Source organism: Tinamus guttatus, unplaced genomic scaffold, assembly GCF_059628265.1.
Source record: "Tinamus guttatus ecotype Peru unplaced genomic scaffold, ASM5962826v1 Tinamus_guttatus_pri_ptg000004l, whole genome shotgun sequence".
Lineage (NCBI taxonomy): Eukaryota > Metazoa > Chordata > Aves > Tinamiformes > Tinamidae > Tinamus > Tinamus guttatus.
Window position 1 is genome coordinate 3,594,025 of NW_028288538.1, and position 25,956 is coordinate 3,619,980.

General features: G+C 47.4%; 1 protein-coding gene across 2 annotated transcripts in view; it reads left to right on the forward strand.

Annotated features, from left to right (window-relative positions):
* The window catches only part of IGF1R (insulin like growth factor 1 receptor), a 141,450-nt gene that overhangs the window by 80,482 nt on the left and 35,012 nt on the right, over window positions 1-25,956 (forward strand). For both annotated transcript variants that reach the window (XM_088539114.1, XM_088539059.1), the window contains exon 3: window positions 23,889-24,201. In XM_088539114.1, the coding sequence (XP_088395240.1) occupies window positions 23,889-24,201 (313 nt within the window). The remainder of the gene's footprint in view (window positions 1-23,888; window positions 24,202-25,956) is intronic.

Below are 25,956 nucleotides of genomic sequence, written 5' to 3' on the forward strand. Positions count from 1 at the left end.
TTGGAGATTTCTTCCGGGATATAAATGTGCCAGAGACCAAAACCATTTGGAATGGGCTAGAAATGATAGCGGTCCTCGTCGCGTCTCAGGATGGCTCAGTGTGAGGGAGTGAGTCTGAATGTTCCGTTTCCATTTTCCATACTTTTTCCATTTTCCTGTCCTCTGGGGAAAAAAATGAGGTTTCCTTCTCTAATACAAGCTTTTGATGATTTGAAAATGTTGAGGGTTTTCACCATCTCATTTCTCCCTATACCTTCAGGTGAAAATGCTCACAGCTGATTGCCTTCCACTACCCCCAGAATTAATCTTCAGCATGCTGAGACTAATAAAATACCTCACAAAACTATTTAACTTGAGTTCAGCAGTAATGAAAACAGCTTTTTAATGAGTTAAAGGAGAAAACCTAAGTGTGTGACCTGCCTGCCGTGTACCCAGGATTTCCTGCTGCATCTGTACGAGCACCTCCATGAGGAGCATGATGTGCCCTGCGGCGAGTGACGGGCGCTCGGCGGGGACCTCCCTCCCGTTTGCACCTCTGTGCAGATTTGTGGTACCGAGGGGCTACGGGAAGGTATTTGCACCTCTCCTCAGCAGGATGGGGTAAACCCGCTGCCTCTCAAGGCGCTCTCGGCTCAGCTGCTCTGTGTGGGCAACCAGGGGTGGCTGTTTTTGAGGTAAGCAGGATTCCCAGCTCCTGCTGAAACCGCCAGGCACTGCCTGTGCCTTAACCGCTTGGAAGACAGATGCTCAGGTGCCGAGATGTGGAAAACTGCACTTAAAGTCCATTTTGGAAAGCTTTACTAATAGATTATCTTGAACTTTATTGGCAGAAACAAATCACTTTTTTATCCTCCCATGCAAAATTTCTTTTCCTGCATCTTTCAAGGAGTGGGTCAGATAAAGGGTCTTTTTTTCTTTCTTTTCTTTCTTTTTTGTTTTATTAGGAATAGCTTCAGTGAATGCAGTCCTGTAACTTTGCCTGGAAAAGTTTATTCCAGCCCTGTCTGTGAAGAGGAGGGTGGAGGGCAGGTGGGCTGGGGGGCCGCAGGTTGGCTGCACCGACTTGCCCGAGTGCTTGGAAGCTCCATCAGGATTAAACACAGTCCCAAGTGCTGTTAAAGCTGGAGCAGGTGCTTGCCAACGTGCTCCGAGTTACAGGCCTGACTTGGAATCCTGTTTATTGTGCTCACCCATTGTTTGCAGACCATTTGCACATTTGATGCTTGTTATGAGCAATTGTTGTGTGCAGTGAGGTTTTTTGAAATGAAAATTGTGTACAGCTTGTGTGCGGAATTTGCTCTTTGTTTCGTGAGTGATGTTGCAGGGATGGTTTTTGGAAGCAGCTTTTTCTTTTGAAGTCGTGTGCTGGCAGCCCGGGTTCTTCAGCATCTCTGCTCAGATGCTTGTGGCGAATGATGTCCTCTTTGTGGCTTGTTTGGGTCTGGTGCCGTTCTGCTTCACAGAATGATCCTCTGCAGTATTTGGTAGCAGTGATCTGGACACACTGAGGTATCAGGAGAGTTACGTTGATTTAGCAGTAGAAAGCAGTAGGGAAGGTTGGTCCTCAGTGTTAGCATCCTTCTTTATGCAAAGAAATCTGAAGTTCATGAATGCTGAGGTGGGAGCGTTTCCTTGTGTTTTTATGTAGAAATAACCAGCATCTCGTGCAGTTCTCTGAAATACGTCAAGTTTTAGCACAGATGATCTCTTAGACAAAGTTAGGAGCTGCGGAGGAACAATTATTAGTGGGAGCCCAACACAAACACCCGAGCAGTGAAAAGCAGAGATGAAATCTCTCTCTGAAGGAAAAGCCTGGGTCTAAAGGTAGAAAAACAATTTTTTAAGAAGGCCGAATTTCAAAGGCTGAGGTTTTAAAAAATAATTTGGTGCCAGAAACGTAACCTGTTTTTCATAAACACGGTTGCTCGTTGCAGCCAAAACAAACAACTAAGGTCCTTAAGTGAACTTAAGTGGGGAATCATCTTTACTCCAGAATACTAAAAACCGTGAGTGAAGCGAAGGGCGACTGTGCAGGCTGGAAGCTCAGGCGGGATTCCCGGGGTTCTCGTTCCGCTCTCCTCTGGGTATTACTCTCCTTGGAGGTGTATGGGGTGTTCCAACAGTGACATTCAAAGGTGACCCGTGCTCTTGCAAGGCATCCAAGGTGGCCATAGCTTCGCAGCAGTAAAAGGAGGGCCCATACCAACCCTGTGGTGTGTGAGCCAAATGCACAAGGCGACGGATATTTTGAATCCCCATCTCCTCCTGTTGCCACCTCCTGCTTCCTCCGTGCACGCGTGGTGCGTGTGCCCCTTCGCAGGTCGGCGGCTCCGGCTCCTTTGGCTGCTGCTAGACCTGCTGAGCTCTGCGGGACCGTCCCCGCGGCCAGGGCTCGGGGCCAAGAGCACTTTCATTTTCAGAAATGCCCCTGAGATGCTGAGGCCTCCCTGGACGCTTGTGCGCTGCAGGGTGCTGGGTAGAGGCAGGGAGTGTTCTGCTTTTCGTGTTTTTCCTCATGGGGAAAGCGGCATATCGCGTGCTTTTGCTTTTCCAACCCTGCAGTTCCTCCCCGGCTCATCTAACTGTGCCGTGGAGTTGCACTGGCACCTGGACTTCTAGTAAACACTGCAGCGGATCCACTGGATCCTTGAGCTAGAACCAAACTCTGTCGTGAAGCCTCAACTGCGAAGGGAAGGAGGCGAGGAGGTGCTGATAATCCTCCGCAAGGAGCACAAGGCACGAGGTCAGCACTGATCCTTTCAGAAAACATCCATTCCTGTTAAATACCCGGGTGTTTTTGTGCCGGTGGGTGCAGGTCTCGCTGCGGCCTGGCTTGCCCCTGCAGCGCTGCTTTGGCATATCGAACCCGGGCCCTTTTCTCCTCAGAGTTCGGGCTCTCAGTGGCATTATCAGCTGTATCAGACCGGGAAAGATTTGCAAATCTGCAACAACTGACATGTACTTTGTTCAATCTCTTCATGTAAAAGTGCAGTTGCTATAGGAAACTGGCTCCTATTACAGTCCTGCTCTTCCTCTCCATGGAAAATGGGGAATATTTTGTTGCTAGCAATGACTCGTTCCGCATAGGCACCCATGAAGCTGGCATAGCCAAAGCAAGAAACCCTTCTTTGCCCATCCCTTCAGTTTCCCTTCTCTATTTAATCTGCAATTTCTTGGCATTTTCATATTTGCCATTCATAGTAAGAAAATATATCTATATCTATATATATATATATATAATATAGCAGTGTGTTTTTCCTTCAGTTTTAACAGCTTATGAACATGCTATCTCTTACAACCAAGAAGCCGTGTTATGGATCAGAGCATCAAGCATCATTAGCTGTGGTCTGTGGGTCAGTCCTTGACAAAATGCCACAGATTTTGGTCTGATGCTCCCAGGGCTCCTGGAGGTTCCCCAGGTGGAAATGGGTCCCTGTTTCCTGGGAGAGACTCTGCAGACTCCAACCTCCAGCGGGGCCATCGGCTGGGCCCGGTGCTGATGCAGGAACGCGGCTGGCAAGGCGATCTCTCTGCGGCCCGGGAGGAGCCTGCTGGGTTTTCTGGGTTTATTCTGTATACGCAAGATGTTTTAAATGGAAATCTAACCTGATTTTGTAAAAGTTCCCACATGTAAAAGCCAAGTAGGACAACAAAACCTTTCATAATAGTTTCAGTGAGGAGAAATCTGACGTGAGGATTAGCAAGGACACTTAGGCAGGAGGAGAATATACTTTATCAGCCTCGCCAAGCGGGGGCACGTCTGCAGATACAGGGGCACCTGTGGCTGTGGAGTGAACGCAGTGCAGGCAGAAGCCGAGGGCATCGCGGGGGCTCTTGTGCTGCAGCGTTTGCAGCCACTGCCAAATCGCAGGAGATGGGGTGTTTCCTGCGCAGCCCCCCCGCAAGGGATGCGGGGAGCTCTCGGAGCCCAAGAAAACTCTTGAAATACTTGACCTTCGGGGGAAAGCAGCTTTCAGCGGTTGTTGCCACCTTTTTTCCAGCAGTAAGTGCTGGGCTCCTCAGTGTGCCGAGACGCGTGGCTGGTTGGGTGCGTAAACCAAGGGACCGAGTGACCCGTCACTGTCCTGCACTCGGCGCTGTTGGCGTTTTGTTTTCCCTCTCAGGGAGGGATGGGCTTCTCGCCTCCGTTTTGGGGCACGTTACCGAAATACCTGATTTGAGTGTCCCGGTGGCGCGTTATTCTGTTATGACGCATTAGTGACAAGCCGCGAGTCGCCGGGGCCGCGCGCTCGCCGTGCCTGCCGGGAGCTCCGTTTCTCCTGGCTCCGGCGGCACCCGATCCGCGGGGATTTGCGAGACTAGGTGAGACTTGTGAAGCAGCAAGTCGCCCAGCGCGGCGGTTCGAGTGACCTTCTTAGGAAATGCCACGCATGCCAGAGCGCATAACCTTCCTGCCGGTGCCTTGCCGGCCCCGCGCCGTACAAAGGAGCCTGGGAAAGGGAAGGCGCATTCTTGTGTGCAAAGGAAGCCCCGCACGCCATGGCGCACACACAGGCCTCTGTATCCCCCCGCTTAAAAATGTTTTTCTTTGCCCTGTAATCAGAGACTTTTTCCCTTATTAATTTGCCTTTGGGCGAGAGCGAGGGCAGGGGCCCATTGTTCTAGTGGCCACAACAATGGGGCCATTGTGGGGCCGCCCGGAGCTGGGAAGGAGGGAAGGATAAAGGGATACGGCACAACCAAATGGGAACCACGCTGTAATCTTCCTTTGTTTACCTGAGCCAGGGGTTTAGTGTTTTGGCTTTTGTTTTCTCCCCGAAGGCTCCTGAAACACAGCCCTGTCACAAGGGACGATGCTGCTCTAAGAGCTGGGACACGCTGTTATTTTCCTAAAGGCGGAATCAAGCGGTCAGCTGAAGGCAGAAACATGGGCCTCAGGAAATGCTGTTTCTTCTGGCAGAAATAGACAAAGATCTTTATTCTTCCCACCAGCCTTTGTATCATTCAGAACAATAATAGTGTTTATATATATATATATATATATATATATATACACACACGCGCGCACGCGCTGTATGGTAAGTAATAAGTGCTCGTAATCATAACATGTTAGCAGAGCTATAATTAAGATCGTTCTTGTCACTTTTTTTATATGTCACCTTCCTTGGGGAGATTTTAATGGCTGAACAAAATTTACTTTGTGTTTGCATTTGGCAAGAAGAGGCTGGGAGGGACTGCGTGTGGAAAGTTTTCAAGAGGCGCGACTTGCCTTTTCGGATTTTCACGTTAAAAAGAGAAATTCAGGACGTTGTGAAAAGCGCGCGCGGGCCGGCGTCCTGGATCCCTGCACACCCGGGAGCCTCCTGGGCAGCCGTTCGCACCAGCAAACGGCCCTTGATCTTCCTGCTTTAAAGCAGAGGCTCCTTTGGAGGTTGTCGCCTCTTTTATTCATTCGATCAGAATGAGCAGGGCTTATTTTTCCACATGGGTGGAAGTGGGGCCCGGAGACCTGCTCAGCTCCTCCTCAGATTGACCGTAGCCTGCCTGGAAATGGGCAAGTTGTCACTGACATTTTGAATTTTTATGAGCTTTGGGGACTTAAAAGGTTTATCTTGTGTTTTCTGCTGCAGATTCTTGATACTTATAGTAAACAATCTTGTTTTAAATTCGCGTTTCCTGGAGGAAGCTATCTGGCTGTAGTAAAGTGCTCTGTCAACATTGCTCATTGCCATAATAGCAGGGAAGGGAGGACTTAGTGTCTTTATCTCGAGCTGGGCAAGGCTCATGGTGAAGAGCTGCTCTGCTCCCCGCTTGTTTCTTTTTTTTCTTTCCCTTTCTCCCACAGATGGGCCTGTTTGTTTTTGATTAAACATTAATCAAAAATCAATTTATGACCGCATGTAAGCGGTATATTAGATAATTCTCCTTTTATCCGTGGTAAATAAAAACATTGTTCAAACGTGAACAAACAGCAGTCTTGGCGTGGTTAAGTAGATGTTAAAAGTAGACTAAGAGAGAAGATGGTAATTAAAATTGCAGATTTCATAATGGAATGTGTTTTCATTTCACAGGAATACTTAGCTTAACTGTAGCAGAAGGAGATTTCTGATGGTACTAGACACCTAAATGTTTTGCAAAAGAGCAGGAAAGCTTCACAGAGACCTTTCTATAGAATAAATCCTCCTGTTCTATGAGCCGCAAGGGGAATCCTGAATAGATAATATGCAGCTTTGAAGATGATGGAAAATTCGGACAGCCCACAGCTTTTGGGGATCTGAATACTCCAATTCAGTTCAAGGATGAACTGAGTATCCATCCTGACACCCCTAACAAACAAACAGAAAGTCATTTCAAGCGCAGATGCTGGCGTGGAGATGGCTGAGGAGTGCCCATCATAATTTTCAAGTTGAAATTTTCCTCTTTTAGACTGAATTGCCCAACTAGTTAGCCAACGATTGCTTATTATAGAAATACCGAGGCTGGAATTACTACAGCAACAAACAGACTGTCTTGCTGCTTGAGGTTGAAGTGCAGAGCAGTAAGACAGAAAACCATAAGCTTGGAAAAAGGGCTGATTTGGGATGCTTGTGTTAAGGGTAGGCAGCAAGAGGAGCGAGTGCAGTTTCATGAGGGTTCTCCAAGGACAGGGAGGAGGGTGGCAGGCAGTGCTGGAGTTTTCCAATCTGTTTATGTGCCAGCCTTGTTCTCCTGGGACCCGTGTGTGTTCCCCTGGTCCCCGAGGTCAGCATTACATATCTATTTATCTGTCTTGGTACTTGGAAAAAGTCAGAGTTGAAACCGGTTCAGCTTGACCACAGTTGCTTCTTGTTTCCAAGGGTAATATTTAACTCGTGAAGAATTGGGAGAAGGATTGTGGTGCAGGCAAAAACAAAAGAAAAAAGGAAGTGGAGGGGACGTTATTTTTATGCTGCTATTGATACAATAATATGAATTTCACAACATTTTGTTGGAATACTCATCATCATAAAGTGCATTTGCTTGCTGCTTCTTCCCCTGCCTGGTACTTAAGAGTCCAGCTTGAGCCATTAACATGGGGTAAAATGATGTTATTGCTGTTGGGCATTTCATAGGATTATTAAAAGCTGGTCAACATAATGACACACTTGCCAAAAGTTCCTCCTGACTTGGACTCTCCTTTCATATTTTGGTCTATTTTTGTAAAAGAAAGGCAATGCAATATCTGAGTTGCTATTTTGGTTGCTTTTTTTTTTTTTTTTTTTAACACTTGTGCCTTTAACCACTTACATTGATTATAAATGGGAGCATTGTCAAGAAAACTTTGCCTCTTTAGAAATTCACTTACTACTAAGGCTGCTCTAAACATTTTCCGTTTAAGCTAATTTGGGAGAATAATCTGTCCTGCATTTTTTCCTATTCCTATGTCTTTTCCTGTATACACTAGGGAAGACATCAGTGCTCTTGAATGTAACAGACCGTCATCTTCCCTTGCTAGCCAAGAGCTCATCGGTCCATAAACTTCTTGCTTTCATGGACCACTGTTTATCTATTTACCCTTCGTTTAATAACAGTGGACTTTTTAAATAATTTAGACCCACTAAACCGCAGGTCATGTTGGTCAGTTGATGTCTCTATTTCTGGAACGTTGAGCTGAAGTTTTCTGTCCAGGTTAATGAAATGAGTGTAGAGAGGCAGTTTCACTTCTTCAGAAAAGGTACAGCCTGGGAAGTAACTATTCTAGGAAGATTTCACCACGAGTATGGCTGGAGTTTCTTCTTTTCAAAGCCTATGCTGAAGAAGTATACTTTACCAAGCAAAAACAAATAATATGCTATTTGTTCCACTGAAGATGAAATACTTAGTGTAATTCTTCTCAAAGGATAACAAGATAAGACCAAAATCCACCTAGCTTACCTACTTTGTAATAAAACTAGCTGGCTCGTGTCCATTATAATTTTACACTAGGAAAGCTGAAATACCTTTAGTTCTGTGTGTAGTTAAAAACAAACCGCTGTGGCCAGCCGTGAGCTTCCCCTTGAAGCCTACCAGTTGGCTTTGTGAAAATGCTCGAGTCCTGCTCCCTAAATTAATCAAACTGTTTAAACTGCGAAGAAGACTGCTACTGTTTTCAAGCAAGTTTATTATTTTTATTTGAAATGAGCCATGCAACAGTTTTAGGGCCGTCCATCCTGTGCCTGTTGCCATACAGTGTTCCTGTGGGCTCCGAGGAGCTGGAGTTGGTGCAGTTTCTGTTGCGGTGACTGCTCAGGTTGTTGGGACAACTTCTTGGCCAGTTCTGACTTGTTCTGTTTATTACTTTCGTTTGCAACTCAAAGGGCAGGGAAGAGGATTCAATTAAAGCTCCAGCATCCCTTTAGTTATTGGGCCAGTGCAGCTGCTTTCCCTGCCGGTAGAGCCCGCAGAAGATGTGTAGGCTTGGGGAATGGGGGAGTTGCAGCATACAAAATATCTCTTATTTGACACTGGATTCGTGAAGTGCAGCTTGTGTATATAACTGGTGGTACCTAATCTGCTGGTTGCTTCCAAGAGGCATCTTGCTGATCCATATGCCTGGTGGATCCTGAGAAGCAAAGCAAATACATCGTTGATTGGGGATGCCCTGCTTCTGATTTGCTTGCAGGCTTCCAAGTTTGCAAGCTTTATGCACATCAATTCAGCCTATGCCCTTGCCTTTATGAAGATTGAATCCTTTGATATCCCCACATATTTTCCTCTTGTGGAAGAAGACTTCTTTTCCTTTCTTTCTCCCCTGTCCCTTGGGAAGGAGAGGAGCCGCGGGTGAGGGAGGAAGGTGCCCAGCAGAAGGCAACACCAGGAGGCCGCGTCCTGGCCACCGCTCCTGGCAGCTGCCCGGCCTCCCCAAATCCTGTTTTGCCCTTTTTTGTTACTTGACATGGAGTCATTCTTCCCAGGTGCTCCGGCATGCCTATCCTTGCCTATCCCTGCCTGCTCCCAAATTACCACACCGCTTTCCCAAGCCTCCCCGTGGAGGAACCTGTTTGGACAGCGGTTGCGTTGGCGTTCCCGGCTGGAAGGGGATATGTCATGGGCGGCGTTGGAGGGTGACTAAGGAGCGTTTGCCTTTCTTTCCCTCTCTCTTTTTATTTTGCCTATGAAGATCTTCAGCTTTAGGAAGCAGTTCAGTCTGCTTGGAGACAAAGGAAACCAAATGCCAATGGTGGTTCATTAAAATTCACATTCCTAGTTTAATTTGATGTTGCTCGATATACACGAAAAGCAGGTAGTGGCAGTAGCTGTGTCTACATCCAGCGGCATAAAAATTAGGAAAAGCTGTGCTCTTTTAAGGCACTCGGGGGATACATCAAGGCTGAATTTGTGCTCCTTTCAAATCCGAGTGTGCTGCTATTGCCTTCTGAGCAGCTATGTTTTATTTTTCCCGTTAGCCGGGAGCTATCGCCAGATGGGAAGGAGCCTGTCGCCCTTTTCCTGGTGATACAGTTTTTAACATGGGCTTCCCCCCTGTTTTTTGGTTTTGGTTTTTGCTTTTCCAGCATTTCCTCCGATGCCGATCACGGTGCAGTCGTGCTCGGAGGGGCGCCCGTCAGTGCCCCAAATCCTGGGAATGACTGCGGCGCTTGAAGACCCAGGCACCCCTAGGAAATAAAGCAAAATTAATTCAGTTGCAGGAAGTAATTTATTTTGCTAACTCTTGCTATTAATCACTTATATTATCTAAGCTGGAAGTTATAATTGTAATAGTGACTTTTCAGTGTTTTTCAGGGTACTTGCCCATCCAGTAACTTGACCTATTTTGCTGCTCTTTTAATTCCATGCTCTCACTTTGAGCACATTCTTCCTGTTACCAGTTTTGTCAAATGTTTCCAAGTATTTTACTCGCTACTTCATAGTCAAATGGGTTAAGCTTTATCTTCTGGCTTAGGAAAAACTGATGAAAACCAAGACTAGCCAAGACCTACCATTGCTAGCAAAATTCACAAAATTCAATAGACATATTACTTGCTGTCGGAGCCACACAGATCATAACATCCTAAAGCTGTTACTAAATAGCTGTGCGGCTAAATGTCAATTACTGAGTGTAGCTATTTTGAATGAAATTTTCATGAATGTCATTTCAGTCAAGAGGGAGTGAAACGGTGCTCGTGACCAGCGTGGTGCCCTTATTGGCAGTCTGGGGGGTCAGGGCTTTGCATTCATTGTGGAAAGAGCTCGACAGCGTTTAGGAAACGATCATAGTTCTTGCTTTCAAAATAATTAGCAAATATTCTTAAAAAAGATCTCTATTTCCTCGTTCCCCGCCATCCTCCGATCTTGGAGAGCACGTGGCTGGTAACTAGCCCTGACGAGGAGGAACAAAGGCAAGGGATGATCTGCGGGCGGCTGTAACGTGCACAAAATCGGGGTTTCCCGTTTGTGGCTGTACTGAGACCTGCGTCGCGGCTCCTCTTGTTGCATCCGCTTGTCCTGGAAGCGCCTCGCGCTCTGCTCGGGTCTGTCCTTGCTCCCTCCACACAGCTGCAGTGCTCGGACTGGCTGGCTGAGGTCACCTCCCTCCTGGGAGCACCTGAGTTCATTTTCCCTTTCTTAATCGGAATACGGCAACCAAAGCCCCTCTGCCTCCCCTCAAAGGCAAATGTGCATGATTTTAAATAGATGTTTGAAAATATTAGTGGTGGTTTAAGAGGTTTGGCTGCGTTGGAGAAAAACCATTCTCACCATCAGCCAAAATAGCCATATTGAAAAATAATAATAATAATAAATGCAGACAAGTAGGTTCCACAGCAGTTAACAGACAGGCAATGTGTGGTGTATGGCTCGCGTTATTTTTTCTTGTGTTTTCATAGCAGTCATTTCACAAGCAGACTGGTGCACAAGCTGCAAGTTCTTGCATCTCTCCACGCTTCAGGTGATGTTGACAGCAGTGCGAGAAGGTCAGAGAAACTAAAATCCTGCATTAAGTTGCTCCAGCCGCAGCCTTTCGGGGACAGGATGCTGAGCCGTGGCATGGTGGCCGCGGCCTGGAGGGAACGGGAGGGAGCTCGTGCCTGAGGATTGCACGGGCCGGGAACGGGCTGGCCGCGATCGAGGGGCAACAACTTAACTCAAAGAAATGCGATTTAGTGCACAGCGTTCCTGGCTTGTTAGAAACCCTGCATGTGAAACCTCAGGCTTTTATGTTGTTGTATGTCGACTAAAGCAGACACCAAAACCAACAGTATCTCCTTGATTTTGTGTCTGATCAGCTTTTAATAATCTTTTCATAGTGAACACCGAGAAGAAACGCGCTATGCCATCTTTTTAATGTGCTTAAATGAGCCGAAACGTGTTTCTCTGATGGTAAAATCCATTGCTTCAATATGCAGAGTGCGTGGTGTACATCTGTCTTTGCTTAATTCAATGTGTTTTCCTCTTCCCGTACTAAAAATAGGACATTTCAAATCCTTGGTTGCCACTGCTGCAGACCTGAGCGCACCTTGGAGAGCCCCGAGGATGTTGGAGATGCCCAGGGTCGTCTCCTGCACGTGGCATCTTCCGGATGCCCAGTGCACTTGTTCTCAATCTCAGACATCCTTTGCAGTGGGATTTTTGTCCTGCTGTCCGGGGTGATACAGGTAGAGACCCTTGGAGGCCTCGGAGCCGGTGGCTGCGGCGCTCACCGGCGGGAGCCCTGCAAATTGATTCAGACAACCCATTCAGCGGGTCGATTTGATACAGATAATGAAATCAAGTGGCTTAAAATAATCTTTTATTGATTTTCATGGGGAGAAATCTATATTTGTAGAATCAGACTGAGGTTATGGCAAGAGCTGTCTCTAAGTTTTGCTTTGTTTGGCGCACGTGTGCCTCTCTAAGGGCATCGCTCCTGTACCTCGAATGGGTGCTTCTGCAGGGACAAATCCATCATGTTCCTTTAACTTTAGTGAGGACTGATGCTGAGAAACCTACAGAAATCCCCAACATTAGCAGCGCAAACGAATCCACCATCGTGCGCGTTTAACCTACCTGAGAGCTCTGAGTTTACTTGGGTGGATCCTAAGGGACCCTCCAAGGGGCCGGTTTCCAAAGCCACCGTGACTGCTGTTTGTGCTGGGCCTGCTTCTTTTGTTTACTTTATTGCACCAAGAACCACAAAACGCTTTGGAAATCCTCTTTTCTCAGAGGTGCTTAAGAACACATTGACCCGATAATGTCGTTCTCTATAGGATAATTCCTTACCCAGTTATGTTAGTTAATCTTTCTAAATAAATAAATAAATAGACAGGTTGGAGGAGTCTCTCTCGATTGGGATTCAGGATTCAGTTGGATTCTGCCTCATTCTGTGTCTCTGCCCATTTGGTGCTGGTTGTTCACATCTCCGTGCTGGAGAAGGTGATATCTGTTGTCATCCTCACAGGCTGTATGAACTTCCCCAGAATTTCCCTGTTGTATTTGTTTGTGTTGTATGTGTAAAGTCTGATATTTCAAAGGTGATTTTTTTTGTGTGTGTTTGTGTTCTAGATGAGGCTTTGGTCTGTTTTTAGAGTGGAAATATGTTTTTTTTTTTTTTTTTTTTTTTTTTTTGTGGTTCTTGGCATGCCACGGATAGAAATTACACCGTTGGTCCAAAGCAGGCTGGCTTCTAAACCCATGTAAAGAAATCATCTGCCTTTTCTCTATTATGCACTACCAGCCAGCAGAGTAAACATTTGAACCCCCAGATACTCTGAATCGGGTTCTGTAATCCTTTATTGAAGTCTGTAATTTGGGGGTTGTTACATTAAACAAACAAGCAAAAACCTGAATAAGCTCCGTGGTGGCAGGGACTTTGCAGGCGAGGACGATGGGTCTGGGTCGCTCCCGCCTCCGGGGATGCTCTGCTGTAACCCAAGTCACTCTGCAGCTTTTCCTGCATCCTTTGCCCACCCCCGCACTTCAAAATGGGCATAAAAACAATCATTTGGTCACACTTCATCCTTTGTAAAGCACTTGGAGGACTGCTGATTAAAAGGCGTAAATGCAAAGTGTGTCCTGCATAAACGCAAAGCACACACTTTTCTGTCACTGAGCCTTCATGAAGTTCATCGTGGAGGAACTGAGGCCAAGAAACTGCTGCTAGAAGGAGCAAAAAGCCTTAAAAACCGGAAAGGGGAAGCGGGAGGTTTGCCCGGTGAAGCGCTGCTTGAAAAGCTTTTTGCGAAGAGCTGCAAATGGATTAAAAGTTTCCCTTGTGGATGGGGACGTAACGCGGGGAGGGAGGCAGCAATTAGCCGGTCGCGAGATGCTGCCGGAGCAGTAAATCCTGCAGCGCCGACGCGGCCGCCAGCGGATGCTGCATCCGTGGGGATGAGCTCGGAGGAGCCGCTTTCCTGTCCGGCATCCTTTTAGCAATCCGTGGTGTGCACGGGAAGTGCATCCAAGGGACCTGCGAGACAGTTAAGCTGAAATATGCATTAAGGGTAGGAGCTAACCCAACCCTCTTGCTCTCTCCCGGTGTCATTTCTAATTTATAAAAACCAACTGAAAAAAAAAAAAGCACCCTTGAACTTTGTGCAAAAATCTGTTGCTCTGGAATTTGCGATTTAAATGATTCTTCTCTTGTGTTTGACTGCAGGCAAAGTCGGCTCTCCCTTTTGAGTCCAATTCAGTGCTTTTAGTTTGGGGAGGAGTTATGGGAGGGGGACAATTCCAAACAATTTCTTCAGAGGGAGCTTGCAAACTTACAGAATCCTCTTTGCTTTTCCTAGACACGCTCGGGTTTAGGTTCATACAGTTGTGCAAAGGCACGGCCTGCCCTGTTGTGATAAAGACCTTGCTTGTTTCCCGTTGCTCTCGTAAACCCTTGAAGAGAAATATTATTTTTAATGGTGGAATTAGAAAGCATTTTTCAAATTGAGAGCATTTGGGTGGCAATATTGCCCTGTTCTGGTATATAGGGCCAAAACTCATCATTGAACTCCTTTTATAGTCACAAATATCTGGAAGAGAGATGGTAGATAACGGTTGAACGTGTCTCAGCATCAACATTGCCTATGGACCGTCCAACACTGCTAATTCTAGAGGAGCCAGAAATAGTTTGTTCTCAGTAGCTCTATTGTAAATACACAACTGAATAACTCAGCTGCATGCTTGGTATGTTGAGAAAATATCCGTGAAGAAGGATGCATGTTCTTGGATGGGGAAAAGCGCGCGCAGGACGAGAAGCCGAAGAATGAGAGGAATGACGGTGCCTCCAGCAACGCGACCTCTGTAACCGGAGCCGCTGCTCGTCGGCAGCCGGCGCAGCTGTAATCTTGTTTACTGCGCTCTTATCGAGAGAGAAAACTCGCAATTCGTGATCCTCTCCAAACCTAATAACTTCCAGCAAACGAAGCTGCGTGGAGTCCTCGGGGTCTGCAGGACGTTGCAATCACTTGTTACTCCGTTGAACCATTTGTGCTTATCGTGGGCAAGGTAGATGCTGCTGCTTCTCCTATGCTTCCTGCCAGCCCTGTGCAAAAGAAGAGAGGCATTTACTGGAATATTAACTTCAGAAAATTTAGGAATTTCAAAACGTGACAGAGGGTCAGTAAATGAGGCCACTTTTCTGCAGAAAGATCTTTGTGCCTTGATTACAGCAACTTGGGCTTTTTTTTTTTTTTTTTGTAATTTATTTTACAATTTCAAAAGATAAGGATAAGCTTTAATTCTTCAAAGGCCTTTTCTAATTTTCCTCCCTGGTTTGGAAAGAAGAGAAGATATTCTGTATTTGAATAGTTCCCTCAAAGTGCAGGGAACTTTAGCTTCTTGCGCTAAATTTAGATCATTTTTCTTGTTAAGAGCAGAGGTTTTTAATAGCTTTTTTGAAAGTTTGTCTTGTGTTATGGGTAGGCAAAGTGATGGAAAACACCGTTAAACCAGTAGCATTACTGTGGAGATGGGGAGAAGAAGGTGGGCTCTTTTTTCCCCCATTTGAGAATCTGACTCAGAGCCACCTGTTAAACTTGATGGCTTTATTGCAGCAAATAAATAAATTCCAGTAGTGAAACTGGAAAAAGAAACCTGCTCAGGGGCTGCTGCTTGTGCACATGTAAAGAGGAGGCAGAGGAGACGGATGCTGCCCTCGAGAGCCGCTCGTGTGGGACCGTGGCGGTCACCGAGGTGGCTTTAACTCTTGCTCGTCATGTCAGGACCTTGTCACAGTTTGGTGCTGTCCCCATCGTGGGCCAGAGCTTGCTCTGAGTGCACCTAAATTCCTCCGTGTTGTGCTGGTTTACAGGAACATTTCCTCTTCGCATGGCGCTGTGTCTTTGAGTGTGCTATTTCAGTCTGCTCAGCCGAGCTATTAAGACAGCAGTTGCTTTGACCTAGGTCAACACAGAGGTGTTTCTGTTATGTCTCTTTTATTCTTTTTAAAACGCTAGTTTTGCCGCAAGAGATAAACAGGGTGTCTCTGCCTGGCTGCGGATAGTCCAAGGACAATTTGTGTTTTGCTGCAGGGAATCTCTCCCATCCGTGCTCCTGTTCAACACTGCTTCCACGCTGCACACAAGCCGGAGTCTCCGAGGGCTTTAGGGCGACGCTCTGCTCTTTCTGCTGCCTTTCTGCTTTGAGAGGCCAGCAAATCTGCTGGACATCACTTTAATTGCAGGGATTGGTGTGTCCGCGGCCCGGGAGCCGCCCGGCGAGGCCCCCGCGAGCGCCGCGAAGATCCGTCGGGGAAGGTGAAGCGCGGGGCGGCCGGGGCCGACGGCGACGCGTCGGGAGCATCGATCCGCGCGGCGCTGCCAGCCCGGCGTGTAATTGCCCAGAAATGGCCTCTAACACCCGTTGGGAGGAGGGCTGCCAAAACCACAGGGCTCGAGGCCTCTCCCTCTGAGCTCAGTCTCTACTGGAACGAAACAGCCCCCGGCTTGTTCCTCCGGGACACAGGCCTGCCTTGTTAGGAAATCAGTGAAGTTTGGGAACCCACAATACCTCACATAGCTCTGTGTACAGTAACGGCGAGTGGAAATAGGGCCATAGGCATGAGCAACCAGACGAGCTATAAATATAGACTACTCTCGCAATTCCACTTTCGTTAGTCATGGGAGGACAGTGCGAGTTTTATAAACTTATAAGGAATATACAAACAGTTCTGAAATTAAAATAACTCGGTATAATTTTTTTAGTGTGTGTGCAAAGAATATTCTTTTTTGAGAGCGTCCATGTAAGCATCTGCTGCGCAGCGCGCGAGGGCCCGTGTATTTATGTGTTCACGCGACTGCGTGACTTGAGATTACAAAGAAGGTGCAAGGGGGGAGCCGGGGAGCTCCAGCGTGCCAAACAGCAGCTGAAACGTAGTGGGAGGTACGTGTTTAAAGTGCAAATGTGAGGAACGGGAAGCCATCCGACGCCGTCTCGGGCTGCGCCGCAGCATCAAGCCGGCTCTGCCGCAGAGCTGAATCCCCGTCGGACACGGTGATACGGTTCACCTTGGTTGTCCTTCGTATAAATAAATAAATAAGGCTGTCTGGCACTCCCTAATCTGATCGCAAATCCGTGCTACCGGAAAGGATTTGCAAAGTCAGAAGCAATGTCACTTTTTTCTTTTTTTAAGTCCTATCCTTAGGAAGTCCTCCAAAGCCCATGCAGGTAAGTAGGCACAGACAGCCGCGATCCCCACGGATAGGCCGTGGTCCCGGCGCAAACTGTGTGTTTGCGGCAGGGACAGCAGCAGCAGCGGGTGCCTCTCGTGTTTGCCGTTCCTGGGCTACCAACGCCAAGGCACCCTTTTCCTCCTCCGATTTATTTTATCAGCGTGTTGCAAGAACTGAAATAGTTCTGTCTGATAGCAGTGAGTATTTTTAAAGATAGCAGTCTAAGCGTAGCCTGGATGGAGTAACGTTATTTTTCTCGTAGGGCAGAAGAAAACACTGAGCAAAGACCTACCTTGTTCCCTCAGTGCTGCTTTTTGGCTCTCCTCTCGTTTCAGGGTTTTGAAGGCTGCATTTGGCTGGTAGAGGTGGGGTCGTCGCTGGCGCTGAGAGGGGTCTGGGTGGTTTATTGTTTTGAACAGGATTGCCCTTAACGCTTGATATTACGTGGCCTTCGTCCGCATAGGGTAACTCGACTTGCGGCACAGCCATATCTAAGCAGTGGTGTGCCCCTATGCTTGTAGTTCATAATGAAAAAACAGAAGAAAAGATGCACCCAGCTCTCTCCAAAGAGTTTCTGAATCCCCTGTGCTCCTGCACCTTGCTTCACATTTCCATTGTAATTCTTCTCTTTCCTCAGCTTCCTAAATATGTAGATCTTAATCCTGTTCTTCCTGAGCTGTCTCGCTAGCGGGTTAAGGGCTTGAAAATTTTGCTTTCTGCTAGGCCTCAATGTTGTGTGCTCTTTTTCAGCTGTTTTTCAAGCTTAAATCATTTCTTCCTGCCAAATGGGGCAGTTTCCTTTTGTTGCTTGTTGTTAACATGGGTATTCTAGTTGGAGAAGACTGAAATTTTTGAAATACGATGTCTTAACGTGCGTATTACAAGCGTTAATTTTCCTGGAGGGCTTTTTTCCATTCCTGGGATAAGACCCCCGGGCTGTTTGCACGCCTCCAAAATGAGCATTGCGTTTCCTAGTTGGTGCCAAAGCAGCTAAGCCTCTTGCCGGGGCTGGGGCATGAACATAAGGGCCATCGTGGAGCAAAAGCAGCAGTCGAGCACTTCACAACCAGCGACTTTTCCTGCACAAGGTTAAGCTGCTGTCACCCCTCAGCGCCAAGAGCCCTGCACCGTTTTGGCTGCCGTGGGGCATCGTTTCGGGCCGCTTTCCTCCTCCAGCGCGGCGCCGAGCGCCCCGCGTGCCGGCCCGCCCGCTTCCCCGCGGCTGGCGCTGGCCGAGCGGGCCGTGCCTGGGCTGTTTGTTTACGTCCCTCGCAGCCTGGCGTGGAAAGCGCAGCCCGGGCCCGTTGCGGCCCCGCGCGCGCTGCCAGCTGGCGCGGGCCGGGCGCAGCCGTGCCGGGCGGCTCGCGAGGCGCCCGCTGCCCGCCCGGCCCTGTCAACGCGCCGTGTCCGCCCGCGGCGCGGCGAGCGCCGAGCTCCTGGGCGCGGGGTTTGTGCCCGTGAGGGCCCTCACGCTGCCCTGGGCCCTCACGCTGCCCTGGGCCCTCACGTAGCCCCTTCGGGTGACAGGCGCCTGTCAAGGTGGAGGCTGCGCTGCTTGTAGCGCTCCCTTGACTTGGGCTCCTCAGTTAACTAATATTCTCAGAACATCAATGTTCTGAGGTTAAAGCTGTAAAATGGCAGTGCTTTGGGTATGTCACCACGACGACACGGTTGTTTTGCTCAAGGATGGGGTTTTCTCTCATGGGCCTTACTGTGAGCGATGGCATCTGAGGTTCTCCCGGTGCTGCTGGGCTCCCTTCTTCCCACCCGGCTCCAATCCTGGCTCCTGCTTCCTTTATGCCTAGGTTAATCTGCACTTGCATCCTGGTTCAGCTGACTTGTTAGGTACTATTACTTTTGACTATAAACATCTGAGGAAGAGGGTGTAAAAATAATTTCCTTTATAAAGCTCTTATGTGGTCAAAGATGAGCAGTGAGGAATGGAAGTAAGGGGGCAAATACCCAGAGCTGCTGCTGTTGTGAAACCGGGGGTGCTTTGGTTGTACCTACCCCTCCGCTTCGGGACCAGTGTCCAGAACCTGCTCCGAACTGGAATGCTGAGAAGCAGGAGAGAGCAGGAGGCTCTGCTGGAAGCCAACCAGAGGTGGTGGAACTTCAGGTGAATCTGCACAGGGGGAATAAAACAATTCACAGGACAACTTAGAATACGATCCTTGGAAAGGTCTGCCGGATAAAAGCGTTGGTGTGGCTCGGATGTGAACACGGATGCGGAGCTGGGTGTAGCTCATGGCTGTAGGCCTCATGCCCTGGTCTCTTGTTCTTGGTCTCCGCTTGCAGGGCCCTCTCCAAATAACTTACAGGAGGATGTGGTTGTTATGCAGAGGTAATCACACCGCTCGGTGCCGTGTTGAACTGCACCTTTGAGTGAGGTTTGGCCATTCAAAATCTGCTGAATTTTATGCCTTAACCACCAAAAGGGAAGGAAGCTCTTTAGTGCACTAGCAATTTTCTTTTTCCTTTAGGAATTTCAGCAAAGATGAAACATTCGGTTTCACTGTGCAGGGGAAAACAATAATAATAATAACAATGATAAAATCTGTTCCTAGTACATGTTTCTATAGCAATCTGATGCTTTTGCATAACTGTTGTAAATAAGTGGCATGTTAGGCTGTTTGTTTGGAGGCGACTGCAGCAATGTGACTGTGATTGCGCCACGTTACCGCCTGCGCTGCGTGTGGGTACAGCCGAATTTGCAGCTCTTAATCCATAGGTGGTTAATCCTGGCCCTGGCTGTATCACAGAGCGGATTCTTTTTGGGTGGTGACCCTCCAGCCTCGCCGTTCTTACCGCTATATCAGGCAGAAGAAGTCAGGTCCCGTACGTGCTGCTGCAGCACTCGAGTCAGCTGTTTGAAGGGCTCTCCCAAGGCGTAGCCTGTTAAAATGCAATATTTTAAAAAACCTGTCACGGGGAGGAATTAACATTCCAGAAATGACCGTTTTTTCTGTCTTAATGGATAAACGTAGACAGATAATTTTTTCGGTAGTTGGCTAGGATAAAACTCTCCCTCCTCCCCTGCTTTCTACTCAAAACCGGCTTTTTTTTTTTTTTTTTTGGTTCCCTTGTTCTTTCTGGAGCAGTGTTTTATGTGAAGGATGCTCTAAAAAAAAAAGCGGAGAAAAAAAAAAGGCAGAAAAAGAAAACAAGGATTGAAGATCATTTTACAAAGGAAGAAAGATTCTTTAGGGAGAAAATATATATATATACGTAGGTATTTTTTTCTGCCGCGCTTGGCACCCTTTCGCTGGCCCGCGTGCGCCTGGCGCGGTGCCGCCCTTGGCAGCGGCCGCCCCTCGGCTTGCCAGGAGGCTTCCTGCCCTGGCCGCGCTCGCGCTCCCGGCCTGGTTATTCACCTGATTTCCCTTCTGTTCCAGCGCGGCCGCGGTCGGGGCGTCTCGGAGCCGGGAACGCGGTGGTGCCCGTGCCCGGTGCCGCTTCCCGGGGCCTCGGAGCCCCTTGGAGTGCCCGGGATGCTGCCCGGAAAGGGGCTGCCGTGAACACGGCGTAGTCAGACAGAACCTGCATCTTGGGTGTTTTTCTTGCTTATTTATTTATTAATTTTTAGAGGATTGTGATTCCCCAACTTTGTGCTCACAGTTCTGATGTGGAATTTTGATTCTCGGGAGTTTGCATTGAGACTGATAAGTCTCTGAGTCAGGTTCTCCTGTATTTTTTCCCCCTCATTCGTACGATCTTTGTATTTTATTTAGAATATGCCCTTTCAGTGTGGCAGGTCTATACCTGATTTGCTCAGGAAGCAGGTATCTTGGACTAGACTCTTTTGAGTGATTTATGTGTAATTGTAGCATCTTAAATAGTACTTAGATAATCTCCTGGATTTTGTTGACAGGGAGAACTTTCCATTTGAAGAAATTGCAGGCAAGGTGAGTGGTAGAAGGTGAAAAACAGCTGCTGTTATTTTTATTGCATTTAGTTTGTGTTGTGGTGGTCTTGTAGTGTCATTCTTTTAAGGTCTAATGATTCTTCAGTACTTTTATTCCTTAAACAAGAAAAATTGGATCCTTTAGCTAAGTCTCCATCATCTGTCGGAGGTTCTGCCCTTCGCCAGGTCTTGCTTTAACCTCCTTCCTCCAGGGCTGCACTCCAAGGTCTTGGTAATTTCCCGTTATCTTGGTAGGACCCTGTGATAACAGTTTAGCATTTTTTTGGTGTTTGTGACCCACAGTAAGGGCCTTGCTTGCTTTGGTGCGTAGTCACCGGCCTTCACGATTCGGGGCAGGATTGTACTGTCTGAGAATTCTTGTCCCAGAATGTCAGCTCACCATTAGACTATGGTTTTGCATCTCTGATGTTCTTGCACACTGATGGTAGCAGGTAAGCAAGCGTATTTCTGTTTATTTTTGCAAAAGCAAAATGTTAATTTTAAACCTTTTGCTGCTGAGCTAGTAGACCAAACAGCACAGCTGGGGGACGCGGATGGGGGGATGCAGGAGGGGCAGGATTGGAAAGCAACCCAGTGTTATTTAGTAAAACTTATCGGGATAACTGAGGGAACTGGCATGAAACAGGTGAGACATGTTGTTGTTCATAACCTATCCCACACACACACACACACACAAAATATACCTGTCTTGTTCTGCCTTTTCAAGTAACAGGAAACCCATATTGGCCCCAGGCTGAAAATGTTAGTGAGAACAACTGCAAAAATAGGATTGGGTGGAAAACGAGGTTGCTAAATTCTTAAAAATTGTTCAGAGCGACTGTAAGAGTTCTTGTTGAGATTGTCATGATTAAAATACTTCGATGGCTTTGAAAAGCTGTTTCACTCACTGCCTTGCTCATGTGAACTTGTGTATCCTTGTACGCTTTGGTTTGTGTTTATGGAGATGAGAGGCAGCAGGTTTACCAGGAGGTGCAGGGAGGCCCATTTATTTACAAGCGGCAGAGGCATTAGGGTAATATAAAGGTCTGTCCCAAGAAGGCGCTAAACTTGGTCATCTTTGACTGTATTTATTTGAACTTTTTATGTAGCAGCCTTTGTTTTTAGCAAATGTCTGTCCGGCTGAAAACAGGACCCACGTAGCCTGTCTGCAATAAATCTGGTTGTGAACTTTGTTTGTGGAGGCATGGGGGGTTGGAGGGTTTTGTCCTTAGCAGCGCTGCGAGCTGGAAATGTGGCTCCCATCCTAAATCCCAGCTCTGGCACCTCCTCAGAACAGCAGTCCATCTGCTAGCAGGACACACTGTGGGTGTTTCTTTCTTGTCAGTCCCTTAATAATTCCAAATACACATAATATTTCTGTGTCTAAAGGGGAGAGGCAGTTCGCGGTGCCTTGGTGAGCTGGCACCTGGGCACACTTTGCTCCTATTACACTGATGCCATCCAAGAAGAGTACACACCTGTACGCTGACTTACTTTAGTAGGGCTTTTGTGTGTGTGGTTGTTTTCCTGTTAAAGAAAGAAAAAAAAACTTCTATAATCCTTGCACAGTGCCTTGTTTATCAGTAACCTCTTCAGCCTGCCTGGAGGGCTACCTATATGCAAGTAAGAGCTATCAGATACTGTAATTCCTGGCGATATTTATTAGATATTTATTGGATAGGGGAGCTGATGTAGAGGTTGTGGGGCTACTTGGCCCCATACCCAAAGGTTGTATTTATTCCATAAAATCCTCCTTGTATAAGGAGAACACAGCTGGGTGCCCAGGTCCCTGCTTAATCTTGCAAGGTTTGCAGGTAGGGCTCCAAAAACAAGACAAGAACAAATAAAGTTGAGATCAGGACTTAACCTCACCTGAACTAACCTGATGTTAAAAGGAAGCTCCTCCAGTTTCTGGTTTGAGTCCTTTGCAGCTTGGACACTATTCTACAGCTGGCAAAAAATGTCTTCCTAGAGGCAAGACTTGTCCCAGGACGTATAGATTCTGATCAGTATGTGCAGAGCTGTGAACCTTTCTTTCCTCTGATTATTATGTGATGTCAGGGTCATGCTTGTGGCCCTCTGTCCTGCTTTTGGTGCTGTTGTCAAAAATACTGTAAAAACCCAGGGGAAAGCCTAGCCCTTCATTTTGGGAGGAGGAGGACGATGAGATGGTTAGATGCCTTGTCCCACGTTAAAACACTTCTGGAATTTCCAGCTGAAATTTTGCAGTGCTCATGGTATATACAGAAGAACTGAAGAATAAGCTGGACTTTACACTAATTGGTTGAAATGTCCTCCAAAATAACAGCTTTTCAGTGCACCCGCTCTCCTCCATATAGGCTGGGCCCTCCTGCATCCCGTGAGCCGCTTCCTTGCCTGTCGGGAGCTTCTTGCTCTAGCGGCTCCGCTGAAACCTCGTGGTGCTTTGCTTGGCTCTCGCCGCGCTCGTCCTCCCGAAATCCTGCTCCACGCTGTTATTGTTGGGGCTGTTTTTGAGCTGACTTAGAAAGTGGAAGGCAGTCACTTAATGCAAACCAGATTTCCTATCTGTGTTTGTTTACAGAGCCCCTGGCACACAGCTCGCCTGGCCAAAAGGCCAGAGAGCGGCGTAAGGAAAATGTCGCCGCTGCAAAAAAGCTTTTGATGTGTCGATAGGAAGAGTGTCCAGTGACGATCCTGCTTTGGGTCTGTTTCTTCCAACCCAAAGTGCTCTCAAAGTGCAAAATGAGCAGCTAAAGAATTTGCCCCCCTTCTTGCTTCCTTAAACTTATTTTTGTTTTCCTTTGAACCTGGAACTTGGGGCTAAGGCAGGACTGGGCTGTGCTCTTCAGCAGGAAATCACAGCTCCCCGATTGCACAGGGCCTGATGTGATGTGTTACCATCTGCACGTTATTAAAGTGCTTTTTGCATCGTTGCACTAGCGACGTCGGGGTGCTGCGCTGGGACCGTCGCAGCCACTGCGCTGCAGTCTAGCGGTGCTTCCTTGCACAAGTGCAATGGAGCTGTTTAAAGGAAGCTTGTTTTGTTGCCAGGAGAAGACCAATTTGAAGTGCAAATGGGAAGGATGAGAAATGCTTAAAAAGACAGGAGAAAAAAAAAAAGAAAAAAGAAAAAATTCACATAATACTAGTGGTGGTACTTCTGGAAGTTGGTTGTTGCCATTATCCTTGTGTGGATCTTGTGGATCTTGCTTTCAGCTGTCATCTCTGCTATTTTGTTGTCTCGTGCTTTAAGTTTGATCTTGGAAAAGGTATTTTCAGGCAACTAAAACTGAGAAAAACAATGAAATTTATGCATTTTAGGGGAGTCGTTTCTCTCCTAGAACCCGGGAAATGAAAGCATGGAAGCACACAGATGATTTTTTCCCATCTGCCGTGCCTCCCTCTCTGTGTCTGTTCGTTTTCAGCGAGCAGCAGTCGCTCACCCTGCCGTTCTGTCTGTGTTGCAGTGTGCCCCAGCTCCTGCGGCAAGCGAGCGTGCACCGACCAAAACGAGTGCTGCCACCCCGAGTGCCTGGGGAGCTGCACGGCGCCCGACAACAACACGGCCTGCGTCGCCTGCCGCAACTACTACTACGAGGGCGTCTGCCTGCCCACCTGCCCGCCCAACACCTACAAGTTCGAGGGCTGGCGCTGCGTCACCAAGGAGTTCTGCTCCAAGGTGCCCGCCACCGAGATCAGCGAGTACGAGCGCTTCGTGATCCACAACGACGAGTGCATGGCCGAGTGCCCCTCCGGGTTCATACGCAACGGGAGCCAGAGGTAATGCAGCTGCTTGGAACTCCAGCAGGTTTCTGATTGGCTTTTGTGGTTTTTTTTTTCCCCCCCAATTCTGTGGGAGGCTTCTGATGCAAGTTGTGTTAGGAAGAAGCGGGAACGCACATTTGGGAATACGCAGGGTCTGCTCCTGCGTGGTGCTGCACATTGGCAGGTCCCACTGAGCCTGCAGCAGGAGTGGAGCAAGGTTAGGGCAACGGGGAACCACCTAGGCAGACACTAACAACATGGAAATGCAAGTCAAGGGAGGTGAGGGTGAAGGTTGACGGGTGTCAGCCACTTGCAGAAAGAAGATTTTGCTCTGACGTTATCTCATATAGAGCAAACCGTGGGGATTGTCTTGATTCACATATTAATTGCTTTATACGCACTTGGATTTTGCATTTTAAATGGCATGTATTCCATTGTGTATTTAATTTTATTCCCTTTCCCTCTCTTTTCTTTTTTCATTGTTTTCAGAAGTAACAATGGTGTTTTAGAAGGGAGCAGTCATGAAGATGGTTACAAAAATAATGCAGCTGGCGATAGTATTATTTGGAATATTTTATTGCAAGAAGGTCACTCACCTGCTCTTACTTTTTTTTTTTTTTTTTTAATACTTGGAGTAGTGTGTACTTTTAGTGATTTCTTATTTTGCCAGTGGTTAAGCAAGCAGCCTCAGTTGCCTGCCCACTGACCCTTGGAAATCCTGCCCCTTTCTGTGTATGGGACTGTCAGTGTGCAGAAATCTCTAGGGCTTCAACTATACTAAATAAAAAAAGAAAGAAAGAAAGAAAAATGTTTTTCATAGGCTGTGTAGGGTATCTGTATTTGGACAGGTGGCTGAGGAGCCTGGGTACCTGCACCCGTTGTTTTGAGCACGTGTGTTATTAATGCAAATACTGAGACAATGTCCAGGTTGCCTCTGGATTGCGGGCAGTTTGGCACTGCCTTCGAACCCAGACAGTCACCTGAGAAACTTTCCTGCTCGTTTCCTGGCCTTTTGGGCCACCTCAGCTTCTGCCGCTCCGTGCCGCAGCAGAGGCCGAGCGGAGCCGGAACGCGAGGCCAGGGAATATTTTGCTCCCCAGATGTGGTGGTAAGACCCAGGCGCAGGCAGGAAGCATTTCCAGCATTCTTGGTGCCTCTTGCGTGTGCTTGCAGCTTTTAGTGGTTTGTGGCAGGCTATAGGGCAGCATTTTTACTAGTTTATTTAAGTCTCAGAGTCAAGTGGGTTCCGTTATTTTTTAAAGTAACAAAACAGTCCACGTTCATCAGCATTGTCATTGAGAGCCTTTGGAGTCAGGTTTGGTTTTTTTGTTTGTTTGTTTTTCCTTTTGCATTTTTTCCTTCCAAAGCAATAACACAGAGGAAACAAGAACGAAATGCGAAAGGTGGTGGTGGAAGAAATTGCAAGATAAAGTTGACCTTGAATGAGGAAAGCCATTTACAAGAGGGGGTGATTCTCTGATCACTTTGTCTGTTAATGAAGTGTTTAATTTTGACATGAGTATGAGGCAATATGATATAAAGCCTTTAAGGAGCTATTATAGCCAAAGACCAAACTGGCCTGGATTCTTGTTGCTCGAGTTTGGCGAGATTTAAAACGAAAACAAAACACTTATGAGAAGTGTGTGACAAATGTTTATGAAAAGAGTATGAAAGAAATGCTAAGAAAAGAGTAGATGTTTATAAAAAGGGCAAGGGAGCCTGTCCTTCACTGCTTCCTCCCAGCTCCTCCCAAACACATAGGACCTTAGT